This window comes from Podarcis melisellensis (genome assembly GCF_964234715.1).
Source record: "Podarcis melisellensis genome assembly, chromosome: 13".
Taxonomy (NCBI): Eukaryota; Metazoa; Chordata; class Lepidosauria; order Squamata; family Lacertidae; genus Podarcis; species Podarcis melisellensis.
In genome coordinates, this window is record NC_138545.1 from 39,095,321 (window position 1) to 39,119,016 (window position 23,696).

Sequence of the window (23,696 nt, forward strand, 5' to 3'; positions counted from 1 at the left end):
AACCTTAGGGTTAAAACAAGATGAGGGGCTCCTGTCTCAGAGAAACCATAGGGGATTTTAACATAGCAATTGCAACACATAAAACACAACATGATTTAATGATGTGGATAAAGATAGATTATATTGCTCATAGGTAAAGGTAAAGGTACCCTTGCCCGTACGGGCCAGTCGTGTCTGACTCTAGGGTTGTTTTTATTATTATTATTGATTTTAATTCATTTTGCTACATCAAACATTAAAACAAACAAAAGAAACATACATAACACATACACACAAAAAAGAAATACATAAAAAAGAGAAATAATAATAACGAAAACAAAAGAAAAAACATAACATAACATAAGATACCAACAAATTAACTTACATTTACTAAATAACACACAACACTGATTGACTTCCCTTCATCTCGGTTTCAGAATATATTATATGATTTTTTATCTGCAGTTTCTTTTCCTCAAAAAACTCTTTACATCACAAGTGTTATGTCACACCTACTGTGATTTTTAGATTTTTTACCTCTGTTTCCATGTATGTCATAAATTTATTCCATTCCTTGTTAAACTTTATATCTTTTTGATTATTTCTTATTTTCTGTGTCATTTTTGCCAATTCTAAATAATCAAATAGTTTGGATTGCCACTCGTTTATAGTTGGGATTTTTGATGTCTTCCAATTCTGCGCTATTAGAGTTCTGGCAGCCACTGTCGCGTACTGAAAGAGTGTTTGATCTTCCTTTTTGATTTCCTCTCCAATTATCCCCAGCAAAAAGGCTTCGGGTTTTTTTATAAAGGTATATTTGAAGATTTTTTTTAGTTCATTGTAAATAGATTCCCAGAATTTTTTGATAGGCTCACACAGCCACCACATATGATAAAAATCGCCCTCCTTGATCTTACACTTCCAACATAATTTATCACCAGTTTTATATATTTTTTCCAATTTTACGGGCGTTACGTACCACCTGTACATAATTTTATACATATTTTCCCTGAGTGTTGTGCATGCCAAGAATCTCATACCTTTGTTCCATAATGCCTTCCATTTGTCAAACTCTATGTTATGTCCGAAGTCCATTGCCCATCTGACCATTACCTTCTTTACTTCTTCATCCTTGGTGTCCCATTCAAGTAACAGGCTATACATTTTTGATAGGAGTTTTGTTTTATTTTCTAGTATTTCGATCTGGAATCTAGATTTTTTTCTCACTTATCCCATTCTTTTTATCTTCAGTCCATATAGAATTAATTTGGTGAAATTGGATCCATCCTGTCAATTTGTTCTTTATTTCTTCATAAGGCCTAATCCTCCAACCGGTCTCTGTTTTTACTAGCAAGTCTTCATAGGTCCATCTTTCTCCTTCGATGTTTGTTTGTTTTTATTGTCAGGATATCAATTGGCGATAGCCACCAAGGGGTCTTCTGTTCCAATATTTTTTTGTTTCTTTCCCACACTTCCAGCAGTGGTCCTCTAAAAATGTGGTTGGAAAAACCTTTATGAACCTTTCCCTTGTTACGCCATAGGTAAGCGTGCCAACCAAATATTATATTAAATCCTTCTAGGTCTAACAGGTCTTTATTTTTAATAACAATCCAATCTTTAACCCAACAAAGACATGAGGCTTCGTAATACAACTTTAAATTTGGAACTGCGAATCCTCCCCTATCTCTTTGATCTGTAAGTAATTTGAAACTGATTCTGGGCCTTTTCCCTTGCCAGATAAATTTAGAGAGTATTTTCTGCCAATCTTTGAATACAGAGGTTCCCCTGATTATCGGTATATTTTGGAATAGGAATAACAGTTTCGGTAATAAACTCATTTTAATCGCTGCCATTCTGCCCGACCAAGAAAGTTTTATTCTATTCCAAGTATCTAAGTCCTTCCTTATTTCTTTCCATGTGGTTATGTAATTATCTTCCATCAAATTTATATTCTTCATCGTTAACCAGATTCCAAGGTATTTTATTTTTTTAGTTACTTTAATACCAGTTTGAGATTCAAGATGGTTTTTTACCTCCTCTTTCACATTTTTAGTTATCATTTTAGTTTTTGTTCTATTTAATTTAAAACCAGATAATTTTCCAAATTCTTCTAACAAATCTAACACCTTACTAACACTCTCTTTTGGATCCTCCAAAGACAACATAAGATCGTCAGCATATGCTTTCAATTTGTATTCTTTCACTCCAGTTTTTATTCCGCGTATCTCTGAGGTTTTCCTTATCTTATTTGTAATTGTCTCTAACATCATGATAAACAAAAGAGGTGACAGAGGGCACCCCTGCCTTGTACCCTTCGAAATTTCAAAGGGTTCTGTTAGGTTATTATTAATAATTAATTTAGCACTTTGTTGTGAATAAATTGCTTTTATTCTTTCAAGGAATGTGCCCTCTATCCCTGTCTTTTCCAAACATTTTATAAGAAAACACCAGGATACATTGTCAAAAGCCTTTTCGGCGTCAATGAACATTAAAGTTGCGGGGATTTCATTTTTGCATTCTAAGTATTCAATAATGTTTATTGTATGTCTTATGTTGTCTTTTATTTGCCTATTAGGTAAAAAACCAGCCTGATCGGTATGGATGAGGTTAACTAAACACTTTTTAAGTCGGGTCGCCATTACATCTGCGAAGATCTTATAATCATTATTCAATAATGAAATTGGTCTGTAGTTCTTAATAATCAGTCTATCCGAGTCAGGTTTCGGTATCAACGTAATGTATGCCTCTTTCCAGGACGCCGGCATTCTTCCTCCTTCTAGAATCTCATTCATTACTTCACATAGCACCGGTGTTATAAGTTCTTCTAGGACTTGGCCGATAAACCATCTGGGCCTGGGGCTTTCCCCAGATTCATCCTCTTTATCGCCTCTTGAATTTCCTCTGCTTTTATGGGTTTATTTAATAAACTTCTTTCCTCTTCCAATATGCTGTTAATTCTGTTTTCTTCTAGATATTTTTCTATTTCTATGGCATCTTCTTCTTCTCTTTTATATAGGTTTGCATAGAATTTGAGGAAGCTCTTTTTTATTTCATTAGGGTCCTCCAAGATTTGTTCTTCTACTTTTATTAATAACATTTTGTTTTTTGTTTTTTCTCAGTTGCCACGCCATAAACTTTCCAGTTTTGTTTGCCGATTCGAAAAATTTTTGTTTCATTAACTTAATTCCCCATTCTACCTCTTGATTTATTAATGTTGAATATTGTGCTTGTAATATCTTGTACAGTTGCTTATTCCCTTCATCACTCGGTTTTTCTATCAAGTTCTTTTCACATTCTCTCAATTGGGTAATTAAATCTTCTTTTTTTGTTCTCTCACCTTTCTTCTTTGACTATTTTGTTGTATCAGAAAACCTCTTAGCACTGCCTTACTGGCATCCCAAACTATGTCCATATTTGTCTCCTTATTGATATTTAAATCAAAATAGTCTTTTAAGGTGGTTTTAGCCTTTTCAATCACTTCTTCTTTTTCAAATAAATAATCGTTCATTCTCCATCTGTACATACCCTGGGTTTTCCAATTTAAGTGTAATATTATTGGGTTGTGATCAGATAGTGTTCTAGGCAGTATCTCACATTTCGACACTCTTATTGTTAATTCTCTTGATACCCATATCTGGTCCAACCTGCTACAACTCTGGTGCGGCTCTGAGAAATGAGTGAATTGTTTTGTCATGGGGTTTTTGTATCTCCATATATCTATTAAGTCGAAATTTTCCTCGAGGTCATTAAACAATCTTGGAAGTTTCCCTTGATTTAAATTCTTCCTCTTTGAGCTTCTGTCTAGTTCTGGTTTTGGCACTCCATTTAAATCTCCAAGTAGGACCAATGTAGTGTCCGACTCTAGGGTTGTGCACCCATCTCACTTAAGAGGCCGGGGGCCAGCGCTGTCCAGAGACACTTCCGGGTCACGTGGCCAGCGTGACGAAGCTGCTCTGGCAAGCCGGCACGAGCGCAGCACACGGAAACGATGTATACCTGTTGGCTATTTGCAGTATGGTAGCGCTGCAGAGAGCTTGCTGGGGAGACCATGCATTAAAAGGGACTAAAAAATAACTTAAGGTTTTAATTACAAAAACAAAAACTCCTTATACACTAAATACATCAACAACAAACCAGACCCAACCACCAACCCATCCCCCAGGGTAATGGGAGAGCTAGGTGCAGCTCCTTATATACTACACCCAATTGCCAACACAGCTTAATCAGTACAACTCAGCAGCACCTGCTATGTTTCACAGCTGTAAAGCTGGGTCTCGTTATCTTGCTCTGGCCCCTTAAAGACATACACATTGGGTGGAACAATGATGAACCTTTACATTTAAAGAAACCATTTAACAATACCTTCCCGCTAGAAAGCGGTACCTATTTATCTACTTGCACTTTAGGGGTGCTTTCGAACTGCTGGGTGGGCAGGAGCTGGGACCGCAGACGGGAGCTCACCCTGCCGCGGGGATTCGAACCGCCGACCATGCGATTGACAAGCCCTAGGTGCTGAGGATTTACCCACAGTGCCAGCTGCGTCCCATATATTGCTCATAGTTTGGTGGAAAAAAACAAAAAGATGATGGTATAATTTATTGTTGTTGTTGTTTAGTCGTTTAGTCATGTCCGACTCTTTGTGACCCCATGGACCAGAGCATGCCAGGCACTTCTGTCTTCCACTGCCTCCCACAGTTTGGTCAAACTCATGCTGGTAGCTTCGAGAACACTGTCCAACCATCTCGTCCTCTGTTGTCCCCTTCTCCTTGTGCCCTCCACCTTTCCCAACATCAGGGTCTTTTCCAGGGAGTCTTCTCTTCTCATGAGGTGGCCAAATTATTTCCTCTTTATTAACTGATCCTTGCTGTTCAGATCAGGCCTCAACACAATGATGTAGCATTTGGGAGCAAAGATGGAGCCCAGTATCCCAGCACTGGAGGCTAAGATGGAGAAGATCTCCACAGCCACCATGTATTTCCCCTTGGTGCTCAGGTACACTGGAACAAAGGAGATCCAAACACTACAAAACAAGAACATGCTGAAGGTGATGAATTTGGCTTCATTGAAGCTCTCAGGCAGTTTCCTGGCAAAAAAGGCCACAACAAAGCTGATAATGGCCAAAAAGCCCATGTAGCCCAGGACACAGTAAAACAGGGCAACTGACCCTTCATTGCAGCCTAGAATAATTTCCCTCATCATTGAGTGCATGTCAGAATCAGGGAATGGGGGAAAGATTCCTAACCACACAGTGCAAATGCCCACTTGGATAAGGGAACAAGAAAACACAATGGCACTTCCAAGTCTTTTCCCCACCCATTTCCTCATTCTGGATCCTGGTTTGGTGGCAACAAAGGCCAGAACCACCATGATGGTTTTGGCCAGAACACAAGAAACGGTCACTGTGAAAACAAGGCCAAAAGCCATTTGTCGGAGCAGGCAGCTCACTCTTTCTGGAGGGCTGAGGAAGATCAATGGGCAGAGGAAGCAGAGCAGGAGGAAAGTGAGGAGAGTGTAGGTGAGGTCCCGATTGTTTGCTCTGACAATGGGTGTGTCTCGATGTTTAATGAAGATGACTAGGACCACCATAGTGAGGAGAGAAAGAGAAAGAGCAAACAATGCTAAGCTCATCCCCAGAGGCTCTTTGAATGACAGGAAGCTGATGGTCTTTAGAATGCATTGTGATTGTTCCATGTTGGGATAATGATCTTCAGGGCATGCAACACAGTCATCCATATCTGGAGAGAACATAATACATTCAGTTTTTAGATGTGTTGCAAAGCAACTACTAATGGTGTCTGTATGGAACTCATAAGCTTAAATTAGATATATCACAGATATTTTCAGAGTAACCAGATTGAGAGTGATGCATGAGAACCCCACCTCAGCACTTGGGTTGGGTCATGTTGGGTCATGTGCAGAGGCTTGCTCTGACACCCAGAGCGGCATGGGGGTGGGGCTATCTGGCCCACAGGGGCTGGGCTAGCCGCCCACATGGCAAGCGTCCCTAAAGGCCCACTGCCCAAGCGGCAAGGGGGGGGCGCTGCTAGCTGCCCGTTTGGCAAGCCTCTGAGGGCGCTGCCAGCTCAGCGAGTGTTGGGGTGGGTGGTGTGCCCATGTCAGCCTGCTCAAGATTACACCCAAGGTGGTCCGTACCCTCCTTCCTCTTCCACTGGTTGTGTGGGGTGTCCTGTGATGGCTTACTAACTCCCCATAAACCAACTTGTGCAGTTTAGACAAAGTTGGTAAGTACAAATACAAATCAGCCTTGCATTATAATTGTTCAGAACAGGAACTCAGGAATGTGTCATACCAACTCAGATAAGTGGTCCATTCAGTTCAGCATTGTCTGCAGTATATCATGGGTGACAAATCTTTTGGGGGGGGGGCAAGGACAACGTCCATATTCCTTTATGGGGGCTGTGGGCCAATAGGGATGGAGGAGAAATTTGAAATTGTTGACATTTGGATGAGAAAGTTATGTAAATTGTACTTCTTGAACCAACACAAAGCGTAATAGAGTTTCCCCCAAAAATGGTGCAGTTCTCCAATCAAACAAAATGTACAAAAATGCATATTTCCATAACTTTCCCATAATTTCTAACATTACTGATGTTTGAAAAGTATATCTTTTGTGTTTCTTACCCTTCTGGATTGAAATCTTGCCTTGAGGACATAGAACACAACCATAGCAGCAGAATGGCTCCCCCTCCTTCTTTTCCTTGCTGGAACCAGGAGGACAACTTGGGTTACACACAGAAAGGGGTGGAACCTGCCCATTTAAAGAAACACTTAAACATTTTAGCACACAGAAACCATTAGCACTTTTTGTTTCCATTCTCTTCCAGCCAGCAGCAGGAAGACACTAAACTACTCATTCAAAACTCGATGCCAAGCTACTCATTTTCTTTTTCATGTGTTTTTTTTAAAAAAAAATACACACAATTTTCAAGTTAATCAAAGGTTTGAACAGAAAATTAAAGTAATGAAACATACTGTTTTTTTAATTTGCCAATAAGCCTAGTAAACTGTTTGCATGGCAAGTTAAAAAAGAAGGAACGGATGAGAAAATAAATAATATAATAGATGGGGATAAATATTTGATTAACCCAAAAGAAATAAGGAGAGTGTTTGAAAAAAAATATACTTCATTATATCACTGTGGAAAAGAGGACTGCGAGAAAATGGAATCTTTTTTGATTGATTGTAACATACCCCGAGTACCCAAAGAAAATCGGCCAGGTTTGAATGCACCCGTATTTATTACCCTGATCCCTAAACAAGATAGTGACTTAGCAAAGACAAAAAATTACAGACCTATTTCTTTATTGAACTGTGACTATAAACTATTTGCTACAATTGTAGCTAGCAGACTAAAAAAGACATTGACTGAGTCAGTCCACGGAGACCAAGCCGGGTTCCTACCAGGCCAACAGATGAAGGACAATGTAAGAAATGCAATTAAGTTAATAGAGTATGTGGAAGTGAGAAATGAACAATAGGCTAGATTAATATTTTTAGATGCAGAGAAAGCCTTTGATTATATTTAATGGTCATTTTTTATTAAATTATTAGAGAAAATGGTAATTCTTTCCTGGCTGCAATTAAAGTGATCTATACCAATCAATCTGCAAAAATTTTAATAAATAATATTCCTTTATACAAATGCAAAATAGAAAAGGGAACAAGACAAGGGTGTCCCCTATCTCCATTGCTGTTTATTTTGACATTAGAAATATTGCTTCAGAATATAAGGACAAATAGGGAAATTAAAAGTATTGAGGTGGGATGCAGAGTCTATAAATTAATAAATATAAAATATGCAGGGATTTATGATATGTAAAAGAAACCATGGAAAGAGAAGAAGGGAAGTCATTGATATTATAAGGATGTTAAAATGAGTATTTCCCCTTCATGGATCACTGCCTTGCCGTGGCAAAGGGGCTTGAATAACTCAGAGAAGCTATGAACTATGCCGAGCAGGGCACCCAAGATGAACAGGTCATAGTGGAGAGTTTTGACCAAACATGATCCACCTGGAGGAGGAACCGGCAAGCCACTCCAGTATCCCTGCCAAGAAAACTTCATGGACAAAGACAACAGGCATATAAAAATTATGATGCTGGAAGATGAGCCCCTCAGTAGTAGGGAATCAAGAGATTAAAGGAACAACTGGCAAGTTTGGCCTTGGAGATCAAAACGAAGCAGGGCAAAGGCTAATAGAGTTCTGCCAAGAGAACAAGCTGGTCATCACAAACATGCTTTTCCAGCAACACAAGAGACGACTCTACACATGGACATCACCAGATGGGCAGCATTGAAATCAAATTGATTCTCTGCAGCCAAAGATGGAGAAGATCTATACAGTCAGCAAAAACAAGACCTGGAGCTGACTGTGGCTCAGATCATTAGCTTCTTATAGCAAAATTCAAGCCTAAACTGAAGAAAGTAGGGGAAACCACTGGGCCGGTAAGATACAATCTAAATCAAATCCTGTATGAATACACAGTGGAAGTGAGGAACAGGTTTAAGGATTTAGATTTGGTGGACAGAGTGCCTGAAGAACTATGGATGGAGCTCGCAACATTACACAAGAGGCAGCAACGAAAACCATCCCAATGAAAAGGAAATGCAAGAAAGCAGCTGTCCATTGAGGCCTTACAAATAGTGAGGGAGAGAAGGCAAGCAAAATGCGAGAGATAGTGAAAGATACAGGAAATTGAATGCAGATTTCAAAAAAATAGCAAGGAGAGACAATAAGGCCTTCTTAAACAAGCAATGCAAAGAAATAGAGGAAAACAACAGCATGGGAAGAACCAGAGATCTGTTCAATAAAATTGGAGATATGAAAGGGACATTTCGTACAAAGATTACCATAATAAAGGACAAAAGTGGTAAGGACCTAACAGAAGCAGAAGACATCAAGAAGAGGTGGCAAGAATACACAGAGGAATTATACCAGAAAGAAATGGATGTCTCGTACACCCCAGGTAGTGTGGTTGCTGACCTTGAGCCAGACATCCTGGAGAGTGAAGTCAAATGGGCCCTAGAAAGCACTGCAAATAACAAGGCCAGTGGAAGTGATGGTATTCCAGCTGAACTATTTAAAATTTTAAAAGATGGTGCTATTAAGGTGCTACACTCAATATGCCAGCAAGTTTTGAAAACTCAGCAGTGGCCAGAGGATTGGAGAAGTTCAGTCTACATCCCAATCCCAAAGAAGGGCAGTGCCAAAGAATGTGCCAACTACCGCACAATTGCACTCATTTCACACGCTAGCAAGCTTATGCTTAACATTCTACAAGGAAGGCTCAAGCAATATGTGGACCGAGAACTCCCAGAAGTGCAAGTTGGATTTAGAAGAGGCAGAGGAGCCAGAGACCAAACTGCAAACATGCGCTGGATTATGGAGAAAGCTAGAGAGTTCCAGAAAGACATCTACTTCTGCTTCATTGACTATGCAAAAGCCTTTGTGTCAACCACAGCAAACTATGGCAAGTTCTTAAAGAAATGGGAGTGCCTGATCACCTCATCTGTCTCCTGAGAAACCTCTATGTGGGACAAGAAGCTACAGTTAGAACTGGATATGGAACAACTGATTGGTTCAAAATTGGGAAAGGAGTACGACAAAGCTGTATATTGTCTCCCTGCTTATTTAACTTATATGCAGAATTCATCATGTGAAAGGCTGGGCTGGATGAATCCCTAGCTGGAATGAAGATTGCTGGAAGAAATATCAACAACCTCAGATATGCAGATGACACAACCTTGATGGCAGAAAGTGAGGAGGAATTAAAGAACCTTTTATTGATGGTGAAAGAGGAGAGCGCAAAATATGGTCTGAAGCTCAACATCAAAAAAACCAAGATCATGGCCACTGGTCCCATCACCTCCTGGCAAATAGAAGGGGAAGAAATGGAGGCAGTGAGAGATTTTACTTTCTTGGGCTCCATGATCACTGCAGATGGTGACAGCAGCCACAAAATTAAAAGACACCTGCTTCTTGGGAGAAATGCAATGACAAACCTAGACAGCATCTTAAAAAGCAGAGATATCATCTTGCCAACAAAAGTCTGTATAGTTAAAGCTGTGGTTTTCCCAGTAGTGATGTACGGAAGTGAAAGCTGGACCATAAAGAAGGCTGATAGCCGAAGAATTGATGCTTTTGAATTTTCCCATGGACTGCAAGAAGATAAAACCTCTCCATTCTTAAGAAAATAATCCCTGAGTGCTCCCTGGAAGGACAGATCATGAAGCTGAGGCTCCAATACTTTGGCCACCTCATGAGAAGAGAAGACTCCCTGGAAAAGACCTTGATGTTGGAAAAGATTGAGGGCACAAGGAGAAGGGGACGACAGAGGACGAGATGGTTGGACAGTGTTCTCGAAGCTACCAGCATGAATTTGACCAAACTGAGGGAGGCAGTGGAAGACAGAAGTGCCTGGCGAGCTCTGGTCCATGGGGTCATGAAGAATCGGACACGACAAAACGACTAAACAACAACAACAAAATGAGTTGATCTTGTGCTCAAATCAACCTGTAGGTTTCCCACAGGTATCTAGTTGGCTACTCTGACAACCAGGATTGTTTGTTTGTTTGTTTGTTTTATATACCTCCTTTCCTCTGATCACAGGGTCATTTTCTGTATAAAACCATAAATATCTACCTTACATGAAACAAATTTTTTTTAAAAATCATTCCAGTAGCACCTTAGAGACCAACTAAGTTTGTTATTGATATGAGATTTGGTGTGCATGCACACTTCTTCAGATTTTGTTTCGACTACGGCAGACCAACATGGCTACCTACTTGTACCTTACATGGTAACAACCCAAACAATATCAACCGCAGATCAAAAGGCCAGAGATACTTTAATCTGACAACAAACTGGGAGAAGAGGTATGTTTTCATCTGGCGACTAAAGATATGTAGGGAAGAGAGCCTCCTTGGAGGGGCGACTGATTTAAAAAAAAAATTCTTTGGCCCCCATTGTTTGAGTCTTCCTCAATCTAAGAAATCGATTTCCTCATTCCCCTGTTGATGAGAAAAACAGCTGTCCACAAACTCCATAGTCCCTGCTTCCTTCCCATCGGAGCAACAAACCCCTTATTATTGACAAGAGACTCATGAAGTACCCTGGGATAGAGAGACACACAAGCTAACAGTCACATGCATGCCATATCCAGATGCAGGACAAGACTGGCCATTGTTGTTATCCTGGTCAAGGTGGGCCATTGGACTGATCCAGCAAGCTCACATTATGTTCTTATGTAGTGCAGAGCAAAATCAAAAAGTGCAATACCATTGTTTTCCTATATCTCATGGATGTAGGAATTATGGCCCACCTGGTGAAGGCTTCTGTGCCAAACCATTCTGTTGTCATCAAGGGTGAATGGCTGGTCAGGTGTAGCCTCTACACCCACCCTTCCAACCTTGACCCTCACAAAGGAGTTATTTGGAAAAGTGACCATGTTGGTGATATCAAAGCCAGCTTCTACTTCCCAGTTCTCACCAAAATATACTGTTTCTCCAGCAGAGTTGTTGAAGGAGACACTCCTAAGAAAGAGCTGGAGCTGCATTGGAAGAAAAATAGGAACTGTGAGGTAATGAATATGTCTCTCCTTTTTGGCACTCACGATGCCTCCAGTCTGTCTGTACAGTGTTTTCTATACCAATATTTTAGGAACTGTAGCCATTTTTGTTCCAAGCTATGTTTGACTGCCTGCACAACTGACTGCTGTATGGAAAAGCACATGAATCTGACCTTTGAAGAGCTTTGCAAGTAAACAATGTATACCCTATTAATTATGTGACCTGTCTTTGTGGTAAGGAAGTGGTGTATTTTGGGATCAACTAGAAGGGGTACATTTTAAGTTTTAACACCTCAATTTCATGCCTTTATTTGCTGCATGAGTTGCCATGTTAAATCTCTTCTGGGGTTCTCTCACCCAAGAGTCCAACAAGAATGATATTGTTTAGCAAGCTCAGCAAAAACTTAAAAACAGCTTTAAAATCCTCTTCCTTGCTGTTCCCCATCCCATTTCCCCAGTCACAGCTACTTTTTTCTCCAGCTACACCTGCCAGCTGTCTCCTACTCTTCTCAGTCTAGGCTGGGATCTCCCTGTAACTTCTGTGCAGTGATGCTGCTTTGGAAGTAGCAGCACAGTGCAGGATTGTATCTGCACAGTGCAGGGTTGGATCGGTTGTATTCCAAGACCCCACTAACAGGTTCTCTGCATGCAAAGGAAGTTGCTCACACAAAAATGGGACAGGTCTGACACTTCACTGTCTTACTCCATGAGTAGCTTTTCTGCACACAAGGGGAGAATGTGCTCTTACACTGGAGCTTGAAATTTTTCCAGATGGTGGATAATTTTGACCTCTATGACTCATGGAGAATTAAACACCCTAATGGGAAAGTTATTACACACTTCTCGGAAGCTAAAAAATCAGGGGGGAGGTTAGATGCTATCTGGATTTCTAAAGGGCTGACCCTCTTCTTAGAAAAAGCAGAAATTCTGGGAAGGACTATATCAGACCATAATCCAGTAACAATACATATGGAAATTAAAAAGCAAACAAAGGGAAGGTGGAGGATGAACAATGAGATATGGAGAGACGACCAATGGGTGACGCAAGCAAAAATCAAGTTAGCGGAATTTTTCGGAGATAAATGGGAAATAAAATACAGATATAAATGTAGTTTGGGACGCAAGTAAAGCGTACATGAGGGGTCTTGGAATACAACAAATGGCTAGGCTGAAGAGGATAAAAAACAATAATATCCAAGAGCTAACTAAACAGATAAGAATTAATGAAAAAGAGTTGATCAAAAATCCAAAAAGTCATGAAATATTACAAAAAATAAAGATATTGCAATCCCATATCTCTAGTATATTAAATAAGGAAATAGAAAATAAAATTAAATGAGCAAAACAAAGGTATTTTGAATCTGTCAATAAGCCCGGTAAGTTGTTAGCATGAATGATAAAGGAAAAGCAAACAAAAAAAGTTATAAATAAAATTTTGGACCAAGGGGAGGAAATAACAGACCCAGCAAAAATAAAAATAAAATTCTTAAACTTTTATAAAGATTTGTATAAACAAGAACAATTAGAGGTTAATAAAATGGAAGAGTTTTTACAACAAAATAAATTACCAAGAATTGAAAAAGAAGAGGTTGAGGCCCTAAACTCCAATATAGAAATAGATGAAATGGCACAAGTAATAAAAAAAAATGAAGAGTGGCAAATCGCCAGGTCTTGACAGAATCACATTAATGTACTATAAGAACCTGGAAGAAGTAATGCTCCCTATATTACAAAGAATAATGAATAATATACTGGGAGGGAAAGATATACCACAATCATGGAAAGAAGCACTGATCACTCTAATCCCGAAACAGGGAGTGGAGTTGACAGACATGAAAAATTATAGACCAATCTCCCTGTTGAATACAGACTATAAAATCTATGCTGAGGTGATGGCTAATAGATTAAAAAAGACTCTAAACAAAATAATCAGCAGAGATCAGGCAGGCTTCTTACCGGATAGACATATAAAAGACAATACAGGAATAATAATTGACTTGTTGGAGTATGTGGAAATGAAACCAAGTAAAAAGATGGCCATGTTATTGGTTGATGCAGAAAAAGCTTTTGATAGAGTATCATGGAATTTCCTATTGGAAACTTTCAAAGGTCTGGACATAGGGAAGAAAATAATTAATGGAATTAGGGCGATATATGATAACCAAAAAGCAAAATTGCTAATAAATAACGAGATCACTGAAGAGTTCAGGATCGAAAGGGGGACAAGACAGGGGTGCCCTCTCTCCTCACTTCTTTTTATTGCCACCTTGGAACCACTTTTAATAGTAATAAGAAAGGATAAAAACATAAAAGGAATTAACCTAGGAACTCGATACTATAAAATTAAAGCCTTTGCAGATGATGTAATCGTAACCACTGAAAACCCAGTGGAAAGTATCCAAAAAATGCTTGCACAACTGGAAGAATTTGGGAAGGTCTTGGGGTTCAAACTGAATAAAGGGAAATCCAAATTATTAACGAAAAATTTACGTAAGTTGGAACAAGAGGAACTGGAAAATACAACAGGTTTAAAGGTAGCCAATAAGGTAAATTATTTGGGGATTTGGATCACCAATAAGAATATAAACTTATATAAGGACAATTATGAGAAGAAGTGGAAGGAAATAAAAAAAGAATTAGAGACTTGGGGAAAATTAAATTTGTCCCTGTGGGGGAGAATATATCCACAGTTATAAAGATGATTTTTATGTTCCAAACAATACCTATAATTAAAGGCATAAAGTGTTTTAAGGAATGGCAGAAAGACCTTGCCAAGTTTTTTGGCAAGGGAAAAAACCAAGCATAAAATTTAAGCTACTAACAGAGTTGAATGAAAAAGGAGGCTTCGCGGTCCCTGACCTTAAATTGTACTTTGAGGCAGCGTGCTGGACGTTGATTAAGGACTGGATATTAATTAAAAACATGGAAGTCCTAGATCTGGAGGGATGGGATATTGTGTATGACAAGGTTAAATCCCACAAAGGATTTTTAAATCATATTATGAGAAGGGCATTATATGAAGTATGGGAGAGGAGTAGAAAATCAGTAGTAACCAAAACACCATTGTGGCTGTCACCAATGGAATCTATGTTAGTTCACAGGATAAATATGAACAGCGATTGGCTAACATATAAGGATTTAGTAGAGGAAACAAGTAGTGATCCAAAAATAAAGGACCTAAGCGAATTGAAACAGAAGGGAATAACCTGGCTGGAGTATTATCAACTAAAAGCCGCCCTTGAAAAGGATAAAAGAACCAAAGGATTTGACAAAAAAATATCCTATCTGGAGAAGGATATTTTATATAATAACCAAAAGACACTTTCAAAAATGTACAAACTACTTTTGAACTGGCAAAGAAAGGAGGAAATGGGAGACAGTAAAATGGGAGACAGTAAAATGGGAGAGGGACCTGGGACATACGATCAAACCCAATATTTGGAATGAATTAGGGACTAAAAATATAAAATTCACAGCTTGTTTCCTTATAAGGGAAAATCTTACGAAAATGTACTATAGGTGGTACCTGACCCCTGTAAAACTTGCAAAAATAAATAAATCAAACAATAACAAGTGCCGGCAATGTAAGGAACAGATAGGAACATACTACCATATGTGGTGGTCCTGTCTAGAGATACAAAGATTTTGGAACATGATTTATGAAGAGATAAAGAGATTGATAAAAACTACATTTAGCAAGAAACCGGAAGAATTTTTACTAGGAATGGTTTCAGATAATATTCCCAAAAACAAAACTAGGCTATTTATGTATGCAACGTCAGCAGCAAGGGTTATAGTGGCAAAACACTGGAAAGACAAAAATACACCCACTAAAGAGGAATGGGTAGTCAAATTGTGCGAGTACTTGGAGCTTGCAAAGCTGACAGATACAATAAGAGATAAACCTAAAAAATAGGTGAAAGAAGAATGGGAATGTTTAAATAATTATTTAGGGGACAAGGGCTCAACAAGAAAGATCTGGCTATGTTTAGAATGATACCGAATAGAGAAATGTTCCCTGATACCAAGATGAGGGATTCCTTTGGAATGCAGATAGAGATAATTGATAAGAATAATGATCTGTTGTGAGCTTGACGGAAGTGTACAATAGATGAGCTTTCTTGCTTTGGCTCATCTTCCTTTTTCTTTTTCTTTTTTCTTTTTTCCTTTCTTTTATCTTTCCCATAGTTGCTTATGTTCTGTGTCATGCACTTTGATATTTTTTGTAGTATTTCCCCATTACTATTAAGGAATTTTCCTTTGTAATTTTGGTTGTCTATATTTATATGTACCTGTTTAAAGCAAAATAAAAGTTACCAAAAAAAGAAGAATTTTTTCAGGGTACTGTTTTGCATATCACTGCCTATGCCAGATAAATTACATCTTATGAGAGGCATCACCTGCCAAGGCCAAAGCTCCTGCATCTCTCCTTCCACCGCAGATTTGTATTTGGTCCTGGACAAGAACATGGCATGTAAGGCATGTGCCGTTGCATAGACAGCATTATAAAGACTGTAGCTGTGGCCAGACATGGTCATCTCAAAAGCAGATGAAATGAGATTCTCCAGCTTCTCCTTGCCAGTACAGGTTCCACTGGTCTGCTCCTCTGTACCGGAGTTTGGAAATAAACAGAGAAATACCTGTGCCCAGAACTGCTTGACAAAGCCATTTCCATTTTCCTCAAAGGGATTTTGTGCCTCAAGAAAGGATTTGAATCCTTGTACCACATTTGAATGAACTGAAAAGGAGAAGGAACCATGGAAGACTTGCATATCCAGGTTCATTTGATAGGTCAATGCCGTGAAATCCAGTTGTGCTGTCAGAATCCACACCTTGCCCACAGATGTCTTGGTCACATTTTCCACTTCAACTAGTGCTACCATGGATCTCAAGATAAGCATGGACTTTGTTCCTCCATAGACAACCACCACTTTGGCTTCACTTTCCATAATAGCTTGATAAATTTGGATCCAGTAGGGATACATGACATAATACTCAGCCAAATATGTCATTTTCAGGTTTGTCTCTGTGAAGGCCAAGCAAATGCCTTTCTGAGACAACAGAGGTTTCAGGGCCTGAATAAATCTCTCTCCACTGTTACTTTCTCTAGCAAGCAAACCAACCCACATCCATCCAAAGTGCAGAAGCAACTCAATAATCCCAGTGTGCTGATGGGCTTCATTGGGCACCATCTTGTAGAAGGAAGTGGATTGGTTTTGACCAGCATCCTCTGGGGCAAAGGAGCCATAAGTGAGCTAAAAGGAAATAAAGGAGCATCATGTATAATTGCAGAAGGACTGGGCATGTGCATCGAAGGCATATCCACATAGGAGGCAGAATTAGCCAGTTGCCTTAAGAAGGCAGGTTCCAGAAAGCTGGGAGGGGTGACAGATTGCACCCTGTGTTTCTCTGCCTCCACCGCCTTCTCTGCCACCCCTGCATGCCCAATTTCCTGCCCTCCTGCTCTCCTCTCCTCCTTTGTTTCACCACAGCATTTCAGCACCTGCTCTCATGGCGTCTTCCCTTCCCTTCCTCTCTTAAACTAATTATATTGAGAATTCACATCAAGTGCCACAATGTGTCAGCAGCTGACTCCTGATAGGCAGGCTTCCAGCTTTGCAAGAGAGCAGCTTTAGTCTCCAACCGGTAGGCCATGGAGCAAAGGTGAGAGGGTGTCAGTCAACAGAATGGAATTTGGATACATGTTTTTAGGTGTGTGTGGATAAGGAAGTGGGGTGAGATGAGCACTCTTCCATCATCACATTACCTTCTCTCCATCCATAGACACTGACAGTTTGATGCTACACATTCTTTTTGTGAAGGGCAGGATCACTCACCTTTGTCACTCACAACTATTTCTATATTAAACAAATACTTTCTGGATAGAAAACATCATGGTGAATCTGTGTGAAATCCCCAAGGCAGTATCTTACCTGGGGAATCTTGTAGATCCTCAAGATGTTTTCCAGGTAGTCAGAGGTATCAAAGTCCAGTCCCCCAATAACTGCCACCAGGTGTTTCTGGATTTTGCACTCGTAATTGGGCATAAGTGTGGAGGGAAAGTTCATAGCAGCCTGGTAGGTCATCCTTTCATCAAAATAATTGTCATAGATGTGGAATCCCAGTGTAATATTAGGTAAGATCTTGGGGTTCTCATTGATCTCCTTGACAGCAAATACCAAGGCCAGAATATGCTGGTACTTCTTTGGCACAACGCTGCAACAAGAATTTTTTGCTGTATCATTGGGAGATATGCTATACATGTTTTAAACGGGCCTCTTTATCATTCTTCAGTATTTTAGTGGAAATAGTGCCCTAATATACAGTGGTACCTCGGGTTAGGAACTTAATTCATTCTGGAGGTCCATTCTTAACCTGAAACTGTTCTTAACCTTTAGCTAATGGGGCCTCCTGCTGCAGCCACGCCACTGTCGCACAATTTCTGTTCTCATCCTGAAGTAAAGTTCTTAACCAGAGGTACTACTTCCGTGTTAGCGGAGCCTGTAACCTGAAGTTTCTGTAACCTGAAGCATCTGTAACCCGATGCATTGTATTCCACTTTTATTGCACTTGCACCAATATATGCATTTTTATGGACACTTTACGTCCATATATTCATTTTTGTTTACATTGTTTGGTTGGAGAACTGTACTGTACAATTTGGAGAAGTGTGAATTTCAAATGATTTAGTTTTGATATATTTTTAAAGCAAACAAATTTTGGTAGCTTCACCTTTAAATGTGAACTGATTTGAATTCCCCACTTCCCAATAAAAAATATTGATATTGACTTTGGGGTCCATCATATACAGGGTGAGTCTTTTAAAAGAGGCCCCATGGAGCATGTGTGTTCTGTATCCACGGGGCCTCTTTTAAAGGACCCACCCTGTACTTGACAACACTTTTTGAAGATCCAAAAGATCCTGCTGCTGACACCAGCATCTAAATACTTTTCTCTCATACCAACTTCCCTAAGCCTCGCTCCTGTCCAGTTCACACGCAGATTGGTTTAGCAGCTAGGTACAATCTGCCTCTGACTGTCAAACTCCTCAGATTATGTTCCTGGCTGCTTGGACAGCTGAGCTCCTTTAAAAATGTGCTTTTATAATTTTCTCCTGGTATGAACTGGGTAGAATTTTAGCTTAATGTAGGGCTCATTCAGACTTCCCCTAGTCCTGCCATTTACCTCTGGAAAAATCTGTTCTTTACCACTTAATTGGAACTCATACCTCCCTCAACACTTCTCCCAACTGACAGTTAAACTGACATTTCTTCAGTGATCACTACCTTCAGCTGAATAAAGTCTGAATGTATCTGATTCAGTCTAAAATATTACATTCATCTAGCCTACTTGGATCTTTGAGTGCCACCTCAAAGGGGAGGTGAGCCTTTAAGACCCCTCACATGAGAGTTTCTGAGGTGAAGATTAAGAACAGAGAAGGGCTTTCCATCTTAAACTAGGGTGGTTTAAACTGTAAGTCCTCCTCTTGTCAAACTCTCCTTGGAAGAGATTTGGTGGGATGTGGGGAGGAGAGAACACATCAACAAGACCAGGCTCTCTCATCTCACTGACACATTCAGATCTGCATCTCCCTTCTTCCAAGCCAACTTTTCAGCTTTGTAAATGCCCCCCACCATCTGCCAGGATGTAAGTCCCCCTGAAATCAGTGGAACTAGCTTCTGAATAGAGCAGGTTGGAGCTGTGGGATATTTCGGTATCATTTGGTTATTGGACATTTTAATTATTTACAAGGTATTAAGAAGTTGATGGGTAGTTAGCCTTTCTTTGAAGTCTTCTTCGTCAAAAGCAGCAAAGAGGTGAGAAGCAAGTCCGCCAACAATAAGATGACCAGGTTGGTAGTAGTCATGTGGAATTCTGGACAGATCATGGACGGTGCAACTCGTGGTATGTTTGCACACCAGATGTGGCAGATGAAAGAGAAGGGGCACAATAAACTTCAGCATACTGAAGAAAATATTCTTTCTCATCAAACACCCTTATTTCCATCCAGCACATGAACCTTGCTTCAAAACCAACCTCAGTACAATATTCTGCCTCATCACGAACAGCACTTCTCTAACAATTCACAGATTAAAATCCTATTTTATAACTTGATTAAGAAAATAGTTAAAATCCTTCCTCTTCCTCTGTCCTCTCCCTTGTAAAGAATGGCAAGAAGCTACTATACTACCCATGTTTTGACATTGGTTAGTATTCTCTGGAAATCTACTGAGACATTATCCAAGGGAGAGTGAGTGTGATAATTATAGGTGAGATAATAACAAGCTCTCTTTACATCAGGAATATCAGAAAATAACCAAACATAATAATAACAACTCTGTTTCTGATGTTTCATTCAAGGTGGTTTCTGACTGTTTATGGGACAACAAAGGGCATGCAGAATTAAGAGCAATGAGGAAGAGAAGAACAGTGGGCCAGTCTCTTATCAGTGCTGACCAGTGCAAATTATTAACCTGACTTCCTAAAATTTCTCACCTGAACACCAGTTCATTAGTTTTCTGACAATTATACCGAGATGAAAGATTGGTGAAAAGAAAGAGTTTTGTAGGTGATTTGCGTTGGTAGCAAGGAAAAATAGGAATCAAAAAAAGAAGAATGCTCTGGATGCCAAGATCCATTTTGGGGGCACAAACTCTTCATTGAGAGATTCCCACAAACAACTATTTGTGTTCCTGATAGAAAAGCACCTCACAACTAGTTGGAGGGAGAAATATATAGAAGTAATAAATAAAAAGTAGTGAATGGTGGTATTTTCTAATAAAATGTAGCTTAATTTCACTCATGTTCAAAATGCTTTTACTCCAAAATATTCATTCAGAATTGGTATTTATTGAATTCTAAGTTTTAAAAACCCTCCAGGGATGGTTTAGCATATATTGCCCATGGTTACAGGCATCCCCCACAGCACATGAATAATATTGAAATAATTTAATTAATACCCAGTTATGGAGGGAGAGAGCTGGAGAGTTCCCATGGCTTGTGAGGGCAGAGACTGGAGGTGCAACGGGGGGATGTTTACACTACTCAGCCCCCCCACCTGACAGCTAATGTGCATAGAAGCAGCAACTTTTCCACACATCCTCCAGTCTGCCCCCAAAATTCCAGATGTGGGTATATCAGATGCAGTATTTTTTTATCTGGAAGGGAGAGAGCAGCAGAGAAGACATTCAAAAGGTTTTTGAGGGTGCTCCCCACTTATCCGATCTTCATTTATGTGTGGGGGCACTTGAACATAACCACCAGGTAAGTGGGGACTCACTGTACTGAAACCTCAGAGAATGGCTAATCATGACAGCAGCAACTCTACTGAAACCTTACACAGAGGAAAATAACCTAGAAAGGAATGAGACTTTTTTTAAAAAAAAGAAATTGCCTCTCAATGTATTATTTCTTCCTATTCAGTTTCTAATCAATTACCCTCTGAAGTTCTAGTCAGGTCTCAATATTTTATGGTACTCATGACAGTTTTTTGGTTTCCAAATAAGCCTTAGGGTTAAAACAAGATGAGGGGCTCCTGCCTCAGAGAGACCACAGGGGATTTTAAAAGAAATTGCACATAGGAAATGCAACATGTAAAATACAACAAAATTGAATGGTGTGGATAAAGAAAGATTCAATTGCCATAAAATGCAAGGTAATTGTATGATGTAGGTGCCCATGTTATCATAGAACAAAAAACAGAGAGGACATGCTAATTTTCTATTTCCTCTTTATTAACTGCTCTTTGCTGTTCAGATCAGGCCTCAACACAATGATGTAGCATTTGGGGGCAAAGATGGAGCCCAGTAAGCCAGCACTGGAGGCAAAGATGGAGAAGATCTCCACAGCCACCATGTATTTCCCCTTGGTGCTCAGGTACACTGGAACAAAGGAGATCCAAACACTACAAAACAAGAACATACTGAAGGTGATGAATTTGGCCTCATTGAAGCTCTCAGGCAGTTTCCTGGCAAAAAAGGCCACAACAAAGCTGACAATGGCCAAAAAGCCCATGTAGCCCAGGACACAGTAAAACAGGGCAACTGACCCTTCGTTGCAACCTAGAATGATTTCCCTCATCACAGAATGCCAGTCAGAATCAGGAAATGGGGGAGAGGTTCCTAACCACACACTGCAAAGGCCTGCTTGGATAAGGGAACAAGAAATCACAATGGAGCTTGCCAGTCTTTTCCCCACCCACTTCCTCATTCTGGATCCTGGTTTGGTGGCCACAAAGGCCAGAACCACCGTGATAGTCTTGGCCAGAACACAAGAAACGGTCACTGTGAAAACAAGGCCAAAAGCCATTTGTCGGAGCAGGCAGCTCACTCTTTCTGGAGGGCTGAGGAAGATCAATGGGCAGAGGAAGCAGAGCAGGAGGAAAGTGAGGAGAGTGTAGGTGAGGTCCCGATTGTTTGCTCTGACAATGGGTGTGTCCCGATGTTTAATGAAGATGACTAGGACCACCACTGTGAGGAGAGAGAGATAAAGAGCAATCAATGCTAAGCTCATCCCCAGAGGCTCTTTAACGGACAGGAAGCTGATGGTCTTTGGAATGCATTGTGATTGTTCCATGTTGGGATAATGATCTTCGGGGCATGCAACACAGTCAACCATGTCTGGAAAGAAAATAATACATCCAGATTTTACATTTTAGATACTTTTTAGATTTTAGATTAGAGCAACTGCTAATGCTGCAAGTCTGGAACTCACAGAGGTATCACAGATATTTCCAGAATAACCAGACTGAAAGCGATGCATGAGAATCCCACCTCAGCCTTTGTGTTGGGTTATGTGGGGTGTCCTGTCATGGCTTGCTAACTTCTCATAAACACAATTTTTATTGTCCAGAACAGGCACAGTCCATGACCATTTCCACAGAGGTTCCATTCCCAGCCCTGTTCCACACCCTTTGCTGAACCCATTTCACCCTGCCCAGGTGTGTGATCGCGAATCAATCAGAGACATGTTTGTTTGTTAAGATAGGTGTCTCATACCAAGTGATATCACTGGTGCATTTAATTCAAAATTGCCTGCTGTATTTTCACCTGTGACAAAGATTACATCATGGGTGACAAACCTATTCTTTTTAGGAGTGGGTCCCTAATCCTTTATGGGGGCTATCTAGCAATTGGTATGGAGACAATTTGGTTTTTATGCCACTTGAATGAGAACAATATCTAAATTGCACTCCTTGAATCAAGACGTAAACCAAAGTAAATTTTTCCTTAAAATTTGTACTTCTCTAAACATTTGCGATGCAGTTCTCCAATCAAACAATATGTACAAAAATGCAAAGGTTACCAATTCTTTATTTATCCTTTTCCGCAACTTCTAACATGCCTTATTTTTGGAAATCGTATATCCTGTGTCTCTTACCCTTCTGGGACGAAATCTTGCCTTGAGGACATGGAGCACAACCATAGCAGCAGAATGGCTCCCCCTCCTTCTTCTCCTTCCTGGAACCAGGAGGGCAATTTGGGTTACATACAGAAATAGGTGGAACCTGCTCATTTAAAGAAACAGATAAACCGTTTAGCACAGAGAAGTAAGTAGCACTTTTGGTTTCTTTTTTCTTCCAGCTGGCAGTAGGAAGACACCAAACTACTTATTTGAAACACAGTGCCAGGCTACTCATTTGGTTCTTCATGGTTTTTTTAAAAAAATAATAAACCAAAATAATGCTGAAACTGACCATGTTTGAGCCCCTTTCTGGCATTCAGAAAGAATGCATGATAGCTGAAATAGGGAAGGGGATTGGGGGTTCATCTTGCCAGCCCTGCCCCCTTTTGTCCCCGTATATAAAGTAATATCTTTTACACCTCCAATTTTCCAATCGCAGCAAGTGTAAAAAATAATAATCATGCTTTGTGAAGATGACAGAAGCGTAGTGCCAAAAATGATCTACTAATGTGGAGACCTTGTGGAGTGTGGTCTCACCAGCTCTACCCAAATTGTTCCCATAGCTGTTCCACCAATCATCTCTGCATACTAAGCAGAAAGCTCTGACAGGCTGAACACACTGAGAAGCCTCCCTGTTATTTGGAATTTTCTGTTCTTATCTCAGTCCCCAAATATGAGGAGTCATCTAAACAAGTTCAGCCAAATGTTCTTAGAAGCCCCCTTCAC

General features: G+C 39.9%; 2 protein-coding genes across 2 annotated transcripts in view; both read right to left on the reverse strand.

The window, feature by feature from the left end:
• LOC309354041 (uncharacterized protein) overlaps window positions 1-23,696 on the reverse strand; it is a 182,937-nt gene that overhangs the window by 63,595 nt on the left and 95,646 nt on the right. The window contains 1 exon segment of the mRNA XM_081883736.1: window positions 22,947-23,026. Coding sequence (XP_081739862.1) covers window positions 22,947-23,026 — 80 coding nt within the window.
• LOC309354369 (vomeronasal type-2 receptor 26-like) lies at window positions 4,816-19,922 on the reverse strand (the record flags this gene model as incomplete). Its single annotated transcript, XM_081884540.1, has 6 exons — window positions 19,317-19,922; window positions 17,501-17,783; window positions 15,968-16,822; window positions 11,322-11,549; window positions 6,622-6,748; window positions 4,816-5,714 (listed from the first exon to the last, which is right to left on the reverse strand). Exons 1-6 carry the CDS (start codon window positions 19,553-19,555, stop codon window positions 4,816-4,818), a joined length of 2,631 nt encoding a protein of 876 aa, XP_081740666.1. The 5' UTR covers window positions 19,556-19,922.